The sequence below is a fragment of the Corvus brachyrhynchos genome, unplaced genomic scaffold, assembly GCF_000691975.1.
Source record: "Corvus brachyrhynchos isolate BGI_N302 unplaced genomic scaffold, ASM69197v1 scaffold249, whole genome shotgun sequence".
Lineage (NCBI taxonomy): Eukaryota > Metazoa > Chordata > Aves > Passeriformes > Corvidae > Corvus > Corvus brachyrhynchos.
The window spans coordinates 1,797,561-1,807,875 of NW_008240226.1; the positions used below are offsets into that span (position 1 = coordinate 1,797,561).

At 36.0% G+C, this 10,315-nt stretch overlaps 1 protein-coding gene across 2 annotated transcripts in view; it reads right to left on the reverse strand.

The window, feature by feature from the left end:
• The window catches only part of FSTL5 (follistatin like 5), a 276,394-nt gene that overhangs the window by 190,124 nt on the left and 75,955 nt on the right, over positions 1–10,315 (reverse strand). For both annotated transcript variants that reach the window (XM_008641923.2, XM_017745135.1), the window contains exon 4: positions 4,968–5,216. In XM_008641923.2, coding sequence (XP_008640145.1) covers positions 4,968–5,216 — 249 coding nt within the window. The remainder of the gene's footprint in view (positions 1–4,967; positions 5,217–10,315) is intronic.

The window sequence follows — 10,315 nt, forward strand, 5'->3', positions numbered from 1 at the left end:
ATTCCTGCTACTGTCTTCTGAACTTTTTCCAGTTTTCTCATACTTTGAATTTGTCCATAGTCCGCTCTTATCCTCTGCCCTGAACAGCTTAGTATTGGGAGCAAGATTTCCAACCTAAGTTTCTACTTTGTCTTTCAGGAACAGTCAGGGGAAAAGCAAATGTTGCAACAGTCTTTAGATATCTAGATATTTTAGTAATAGTAGTAAGAAATCTGAAGATCACAGACTTTTTAACACAGGAAAATATTCACCAAATGATAAATGAGACAAAAATAGAAAGAGATTAAAATAATGTTAATATCACAAGGATGTCACAGAAGCTACTTAAAAGTAAAAAGCTTACATATGAAGTAAACTTTATTCCAGAAATAGTCTATAAAATTCAAAGTATATAGGAGTATTTGCTATATTCCTGAAGATTCAAAGCAAGAAGCTCAGGGTGCATAGAAAACACAAGATGAATTTGTCATGGACAAGTTTTTAAACTCTTACTTAGATTTACTGGCCTGGGTTTAGGAGAACGGAGTAAAAGAAGTGAACACAAAAAAATTGTAACTGAACCTTATCTGATGTCCTGAGAATGCCATTCATGACCCAGTACATTGTCCCACATGAGTCCAGCTGAACTTTAGAGAAGCTGAAGAATAATGTTTCCAGCCTTCTACATTCTGCACAAAGCCATTAATTTCACAGTGCCACTTCACAGAATAAAGATAAGGGTGGAAACACCAAGTAAAATAATTCTAGGCCATTCGAATCACCATCCTCGAATGCTTGTTAAAGGTACGGCTAGCAAGAGCCAGGGGTTAGTCAATAGTGTCAAACACACAGAGTCAGATGCTTGTATTGCTTTTCTTACACCCAGCTGAAGCTGCTTGGAAACACAAAGTGCCTGGCTTGAGAACATTCCGGACACTGGAAGCAGAGAGCGTGCAGAGGCCACCTAGCTTCTGCATGCTCCCGTGCTCATGCTCTGCACAAACTACTTACCCAGCAAATAAAAGCAGTACCAAAACATATCGCACTTCCCAGCTCATATGGTCAATATCAGATCTAATGAATAATCTAAGCTTCAAACTTTGAATTTTGTCATTAACCTTTCCTTTAGTTCATCATTTATGTTCCCTCTTCTTCCCCCTCACTGAACACACCATCCTGACACTTGACCATCTCTATGAATACCATTCTTAGAAAGTTCCTTGGATCACAAAGCATTTTCTAAAGAGTTCTCTTGCTTTATTAGTATAACCATAAATATTTTACATTTTTTAGATAGTTCAGGCTCGAGAGCTCCTCTGAAAGTGATTGGAAAATTTTCAATCTCTAACATGCAGTTACAGGACACTGGACTTTACCTGAGGGAAACAAAGGACTCTACAGGTAGACAAAATACTTCTAATTTAAATTCAAAGAAAAGGGGATTAAAGTAATTAGCTTCTCTGTAGAATTCATTTTGCTTTTATATGAGAAGAAATTGATACAGTTTATTGACTAACTCTCAGGGTCACAGTTGGCATCTAAACATCTAACCAAGCCAGTAGGAAAAATCGTTCAGTTTCTGATGCATCATGACATGCTAATAAGTAACTGAGGGAATAATTATAGAAGGAGTGGAGGAAAAGTAATTTCTAATTTAGTATGGCCATTATCTTGAGCCATGTCAAAAATGTATCATTTGCATAACAGTCTCAATCATCAAGGAAAGACTTTCAACTTCAATTACTGTTTTGCACGTATTCCACACGTATTTTGGAAAAAGGGGCGATTTAATTTGGTGTGAAGAAATAAAGATAGCAAGTGAAAAGGAATAAAAAAAATGAAAAAAGGAAGTAGTCCAATGAATCTCGAAATAAATAAGCTACAATAAGAAGCAGGTAATGGACCAGAATTTGAAGTTTTAGTTTAAAAAAACATCATGTCAGCAGAATACAGCTTTAACACAGATTTCACTACCTCAAAATGTATTTATAAAATGTTTCAGAAATGGCTCTCTCTGAAGGACTTGATGCTTTTTGTCTGTGTTCTATGCACAGCTTAGCTAAGACACACATTTCTCAGTGATTTTAATGGAGTTTCAACATATAAGCCAAAGATGTCTCTCATTTAGCAAGGCAATCCTTAAACTCCACTTATCATGTAAGTGTTTAAAAGGGCAATTTTCAAACCATTAAGTAGATCTCACGATGTTTGAGATCAACTATAAATCATTTGGTTACAAGATGTATTATTCAAATAATTACAGCTACCTAGCTACTATTGTAATGTCAATTAGGTAATAGAACATTAGCTTTTAAAATTTTATTCTCCTGACACAGAACACTAGTGTTTTCTAGTAAGCTTACTCATTTAAATAAGGTGTATTTCTTGGCTTCTCTCATCTTGAGCCCCATACCCAACCTAAAACCTAACATTTCTGCATCAAGAAATATTTCACCCCAAAGAGGGGAGACCAGAGAACCCAGCATGAGGATTTGAAACACAAGTACCCCAAAGCATGACCAGTCAGAGATAAAATACACCAAAAAAAAAAAAAAAAAAGCTAAGTACACAGTAGTTTGATCTGAAAATCAATGATTACCAATAAACCAGAAATTAAAAATACTTAACTGCTGTCTTAATATAGTCATTGTTGACCGTCACTACCCTATCATGTAACAGCATCTTGCAGGACCTCCTTCCCCTCACACTCTGCCCCAGTTTGGACTAGCCTCTTCTAAAGAGGTTTGTGAAAGCCTGAAGAAAGTGCTCAGAATATTTATTTTCTGATCTTTTTTGAATTTTTCTGCTCTCAGAAGCAGGTCCTTGAAATGAGATTTGTGCTAGAGGATGTCAGTTAAACTAATGAGGACACGTGGCAGTGCCCTTCTGACACCATCAATAGTGATGGGGTTCACCTTCTCTATCCAGGAGTAGCACCCTTGAGGGTTTTTTCCCATTAGCTTTTTACTATTTTTGACCTGTAACTGGCAGAACCTTCAGCTTTACTGAAGGCGATCTACTAGTGGTTAGCTTAGAAATGTTTTCTAAAAGAAAGAAGTCACATAAAAATAGCTTGACATCTTCTGCCTTCTTTACCACATAGATACAGTAGATGTTGGAAGACAGTTAACAGTCAAGAAAGGCAAAAATGCTTTAACAGCACTGTGCTCAACTACAGCAATGAAGGAGCTGGAGTTAAGATAGAAGAAAGTCAGATTGATAAGGCCCAAATATATGAAATAATATAAAAAAGAATAACTGTCCCTGTCTCATTTGTTTAACACCACTGAAGTCAACATAAGATGAGAAAGAAGAGAGAAAATGAAATAATTTACAATATTTCTAGACATGTAGTTATGGCCCAAATTAGAGAACTTGAGTATCTTGATAAATAACAATTTTCAGAAGGCATCTAAGACAAAGTCCCTCGGATACCCTAGTCCTTTACTGAAGACTGTAATTGACTACAGGAGAAACCTAATTTTTTACATTTTTAATCCAGCATCTAAATTAGGTGTATGAAGTTGAACATCATTCAGATACTCCATTGTCCACAGCAATAAGTGTGAAAGAAACATGGTGAATTCAAACCATAAAGATGAGCTAACAAAACTTAATACAACCTTTGGATGATATTTCTACCTGAAGTACTGTCTCATTTCTCATTTCCATAAATAAATCTCTCTTTGTCTAAGGGGAGAAAATGTAGCAGCTCTGTAATTTTTCCCACACATGCTCTGAAATTACTTGTGTTGCATACACCACACTAAAGAATTGAAATTAGCCCTGTAAATTTAAACATTTTGTGGTTTTTTACAGTCATTTCTTCTATCAGAGTACTGCATCATCCAAGTTCTTTTAAAGAGATTGTGATTGTTAAGATGGCAGCATTCATGTTTTGTTGTTATTGCACAAACCATTCCCTACAAGCCCTATCTGTCATAGTCCTAGAATCCCATTTTAATCTTACACTACCTCAGAACACATGCTACTTACTTAAAGCCTACATATTGTGATGATATATCAATTTCAAACAGCATCCACAGTTAGTTTTGAACAAAGTTAAACTTTCACTATTACTTATATGTGTAGTTGCTGTTAGATTTCCACACCTCCAGTTTAACCTATGGATAGCTGTACCTTAGCATTTTTTGATGAAGTTGCTGAGCTTAACATGTTTTTATGAGACACTAGATAGACTAATAAAAAAGGGCCTTATTAAAAAATTTCCCCTCCCATCAAAGCCATCCATCTTTTTTAACCAGGGAAAACACACTCAAAATCTGTCAAAGTACTCACAAATATTCTTATTCAAGGTCTGCATTGGCAGAATTCCAGAAACCTGCAAGGTATGCTCAAATTATAGAAAAAAAGAGCATGTTGCAATTGTCCACACTGCCAGCATACAATGCTCACCATAAGCTGTATGTCTCAGAATTCAGGCTGGCACCTCTTAGCATTCAGAAGATTAAAAAGTAACTAATCGTGCATGCTTTGATGAGTACACAAGGAAACTCTTCATTATCCAAATTCAAAGCAAGAAAGACCCATGTAGCCATGAACAAGCTGCTGATCTATCAACTTCAACACCAAATATGAGCACAGGTCTGCAACCTTCCAAAACCCCTCTGAAATCCTAAATTCCGTTTTTCCTGTAACAAAGATTAATATCCTTCAGGCTTTGGGATCTAAGTACATTCAGATGAACAAGGTCAACAACCACATTTGTAAGGCAAGCTGCCGTAGATTAGTTTCTAAGAGACAACTGGTTTATTCAGGTTAAAAAGGGGCGATTGCCCAGAGCATTGAGTATAAACAACAGGAAAAAAAATCCATAAGGTATCTCTGGAGTGCAATACTTACTGTGTTAACTGTTCAAGTCATTTACTCACTGTACACTCAGTGCAGACTCTATAGAGATTTAATTTAACAGCTTGAAAACACATACCCGATAGCAAATATTCCAGATATTTTTCAGCCATGCTTACCTTTAAAGAAACAATCTTCGTTGTGTACAATGGTGATCTTTTGCTTTTTCAGACAGGCAGCCCTGTGCACTTCACAGTGGTTTTCATAGAATTCTCCATCAGACCCACACACAGGTTTGTAATGTGGCTTGCAGTGCTCCATGCACAGACACTCGGCTTGGCCAGTCTTTCCATTCACAACGCAGTGTCTGCCCAGACCACAGTACTTGTTTTCACATGATCCAAAATGGCCATCCTGACCAAGATACCCTTAGAAAAAGAAAAAAAAAAGTTTCGATTTAATAATTACAATTTGCTTAATTGCATGCAAGATACAAAAAGGATTGATTTGTGTAAATGAAGTGAGACTGTCTTTTGTTCCATCCTTGATTAATATTAAACATAGGTCAACCTGATGTTACACAAATTTTGTCTCTTTATCATGACTGTTATACTTTTAATCATTGTCACAGGCTAACTGTAATTAAGAGCAAGATCTAGCAACAAGAGTTACTCTTCATTAAAAAATTAATAGTAAATAATTACTTTTTAAAGTATATTGAAGTTTGTTGCCTTAAGATTGCTATACTATTGCATGTAAGAATAATGCATTCTCTAGAATTTAGATCATAGGATGTCTCAAATTGGAAGGGACACATAAGGACCGAATCTAACTCTGTACTCCTTGCAGGACTACCTAAAACTAAACCATGCAATTAATAGAATCTTCCAGAAGCTTCAAGAACAGGCAGATAAAATAGACATTCACACATTGAGACTGATACATGAGAACAACTAGAGCAGAATAAGGCCTCTTAATCAATATGGAGAATTTTTTAAAAATCCAACAAAACCTCTGTGGTGGCACTACAAGGACATTTCAGGAAACAGAGCATGAAGAGCAGGACTGATATCAAACAAATGGTGGCTAGAAGGAGACCCATGAACTTCTAGTGGTATTTCAATGACACAAATGTGATCTGGATAGCGAACAGAGCTTTAAGAGTACTGCAGTAGAAATAGAGGCATTTGTGCTGGCCACAACTTGCAATTCCGTCTGCTCCTAAAACATGGAAATGGATTGTCTACATCAGGCTACCAAAGCCACCTGTCTGCTTTCTATCTGTGCTGCTGCCACCATGTAAGATAAGTACTGTTGTCAGTAGCAGATCTCTTGGTGAAAGGGGAAGTTCAGTGCACAGTAATATTTCCTTATTATATCCTCAGTTTCCGTTTTGACTGCCATAGAATAACTACAGCTTCTTGGCAAGAGAAAGGGTATCATGTGAAAATGAAAGCAGAATTGTCAATTGCAATTATCAATTAAGCAGGTGTCCTGAAAACATAATTGTGTCATAAAATATGTATAAAAAGACTAAAATGTCTCCAAATGTGGGAGAACTGCCCTTCACAGTTACTTCATTTTATTCTCTCGCTCCACACTCCTAATGTCCAGAACAAATACCTAGTATTCTAATTATTTGCAATACTCTCCTTATCCTCGCACGCTAGCTGAATTCATCCTTGGCTAACCCATATAAAAATAGCATGAAGAAGCAAATCACAATGCATAATTTGGTAGTAATTTGGTCATACTAGATTCATTTTCCATAGTGAAGCACTAACATGTCAATACCATAGCTTGACGCACATTTCTTCAAGCACTGAGAATTTACGTTCTTCACTTCAGTGGCAGAAATAAAATCTCACCACTTTTTCTTCTGAAGACTATGGGTCTATTAGACAACCATGCCTTGATTTCTTGCTTTCTTACACAGCACAAATTTTCTAGACAAATATACTACAGAAAGCACACAACCATGAAATTTGGCTCTAATGACATGCTTTCACTATATTACTTGATAACAATTTCAGCACAAAGTTGAGAGGACTACATATTCACCTCAGGTGTTGTATGGCTGATATAACTACACTCCAGTGATTTTTATACACATGTACAGACCAGACTGATGGTGGGTTTAACTGCTCACACACCAAAATTACTTGAAATAGGAAAACCCAATTCAACATTAAAAATTTCCCACAGGTTTTTGAAAGTATTTCTCCTTGTGCCAATGTATCACCACTATACATGAACAACAGTCATTAGCTGACAGAAATTAATGCAAACCAAATTTCCCTATGTCCTTATACTAAAGCTAATCTCAAATAAAGCTTTGCAATGTCCAAGAGTGCTTTACAGCACAGGTCATGTATTCATGTTACAGAATCTAAGAACTTCTTTGAAGTGATGAAACTTTTACAGTTTGAGGACAAAGTGCATAAACCATTATTATTTCTGCTTTCTGAATTGAAGATAAAGATCTCAGATCTCCATCTGACAACTGCTCTGAATTATTGAGAGGTGTGTGGTGACTCAAAAATGTACTGTGCTGTACGTTATGAATACAGAACTCATTTAAGACTTCTCTTGGGACTTCATCTTAGTACTATAATTGAATCTGATGCCTGAATGCAAAACACCTTCTTTCAGATAAGGGAGAATATTTTACATAATATATATAGATATTTATAATATTGGTATATGTCAACATATACCAATTTTGTACAGCAATAAGCAAGCAACTTTTCTGCCCTAATGAAAAACTGTATTTATTTTGAAATGTTTTGTTGTAACCATACAGGAACCAATAGGGAGAGCCTGAGGGAGTGGCCAAGGCTAAGGGCAGGGGGGAGCAGGAAGGGGAACATGGCATCATGAAAGCAGTGGGTTAACAGGCTACCACATCGTTTTATGTATGTCTTCATTTTATACCATTAACTATTCCGAAACAATACATAAATTTGCATACATCACTGCATATGCAACTCCTTCAACTGAAGTCTGTGGTAAAATTCCCACTGACCTCAAGAGAAGCAAGATTCTTTCTCCAGATACAATTTGAAGCCTTCAGTTAGCATTAAGTTATAGTCTTAAGTTTCAGCATGTTTACCAAGCACTGTTCTGTACTGAAAAGGAGCAGCTATGTAGTGTTTCCAGTAGTTTATAGTACATATTCAAGAAAAAACAGTTAAAAGAGTACTCTGAAACAGTCCACCAAACAGTGGTTACCAGATTACCAGATCACTCAAAACAAATAAATAAATAAAATCCATGCAATTCCAAAACAGGTGACAAAATGCTCACAAACACAAATTTGAACTAAACATGCACCCCATTATGAAAATGTAAACAAACCAATCAAACTAAAGAGCTACGGAGAGATACCAAGAAATGGGTTTAGATATAAGTTAAAAAAACAAATGAACAACCAAAATACAGCTTAAGTAAAACCAGTTTCTGCTGCTTTTCACTGCTCCAGTCCAAATTGCAAAAATCACTGTATTTGGCAAATCCTTCATTTCCTTTTTTGTTTCCAAAAAAGGTACTTCCATAATTTTAATCTTGGAATAGAACAGCCACTAAGCTACAGGAATCTTGCCATTAACAAAAGAGAAACCATATTTTAAACCAATATGGGCTATGACATGCAACCCATTCAGGAACGCCTGACTGTTTCAGTCACCACCAGGAAACTGAGACCATTACTTTTCCTTCCTGGATTTATTATTATTGGAGGTTTACTTTTGATACCTTGATAACGGATGAGGTTTTTTCAGTTTGTTGGGGTTTTTTTAGGGGTTTTTGGTTGGGTTTCTTGAATGCCAGTGTAGAGAAGTCTCCTGGGATAAAACTGCTTAGGGTGCAGCACCCATGCAGGAGACCATCACCATCACAAACACCGAGTTTTTCAGAAGGCTGTTATTTTATCTAAGCACTTAGGTTTAGAAAGTAAGTTAGTCCAAGATTAAGTTAATTTCCCATATTTAGATATAATTCAGTAACTTAGCTGAGAAGGTAAGCAGCATTGCATATTCAATATTAAGAAAGCCAGGAAGTCAGGATGACAAATAATCTAGCCATGAATGCTATACTTTACCAGGAATTGTTATTACTTATGTGATTATAGGCACATCTACATTTTTCAAATGCCACAACACAAAAATAGGGAAGCGTGTACCCATATGAGCTATGTACTCTGAATTTTCAGCCAAAAAAGTGTAATATTTACACATTCTGAGAGGATCTACAGTACTACAGGAAACAAAATGTACTTTGTTCCATCTGATAGTAAGTAAGGAAACATTCAAATTATCATAGCCTTAAGTTAAAAAAAAAAAAAAAAAAAATCACACTTTAAGAACTATCACTAAAAATTTATTACACCCAAAACAGCCAAAGCAGTCACATAGATTTTTCAGATTCTCTGGAAACTGAAAACTCTAAACAGATACCAAATGGAAGAGCAAACAAAAAATAAGAGTTTTTTATTTCTAGAAAGTAGAGAAATGAAATTGTTTTAACTTTTAAGAAAAAAAAAGAACAAATACAGTTTCAAGTTGGCAGTTGGGACTCCTCACACAGGTTTCCTATTTAAAGGCTAGTTCAACAGCATCCATAGCTGAGAAAGTTGTAGGTCACGCTTTGATTCATTTACAGCTGGGAATTAAGCTGATGTTTTAGCATGCAAAAGACTCACAGAAATATATACTTTATCCTTTTATCTAATCAGTTTAGAGAAATGTTGCACAAGGAAACTTTGGAAATTCATGAGAGTATGAATCACCATGTTCTACAGTTGGCCCTGGGCTGGAACACACATACACACACCGAGAGGCTTTCTGTATGCTGAGCAGCCTCTCACAAACTCAGACTGGTTTCTTATTTCCCTAACAAAATAATTGGCATTCATGGCTTCTACCCTAACTTGCTGCATTACACACATGTCACGTAAAACGAAGTGGCAGCTATTTTTCAAGACAATGCACCAATACTTTGTGTATTGGTAATTTCCAGGGTCAAAAGTCCTGTGTCCAATTCCCTGCTCTTCTATTTAAAACCATTCTTTAAATGACAATTCCAGCTCTACAGCTGTATCTTTGCTTAATACAGTATCCATGAAAGGCCTAACCAAGACTGTAATCCTTATTTTAGTAAGTGGTCAGTGTAGTCTCAGGTTTTAGCAGCAAACAAAATTGATCACCATCTACCATTAACACTCATAGGGCATTAACACTGAGCATGACCCCGGTATGAACTCTGAGCATCTGCTCATAAATATTAAAACTCTAGACTTTTTATATTTTTGAACTGTAGTGTTTTAGCAACAGTTCTTTAACAAATTTTTATTTCACTAGCAAGACCAGATTGTAACTATATTGGCTGAGGGTGACACTAAATCTGCTCTACTCATTATCCAGAACTCTTGGTGTACAAAATTGTTCAGAAATTTAGATTTTTTTTTTTGTACTTTGGTTAGGAATATTTTGGCCAGAGGACAAAATTTAAAGAAAAGAGTGGATTATTT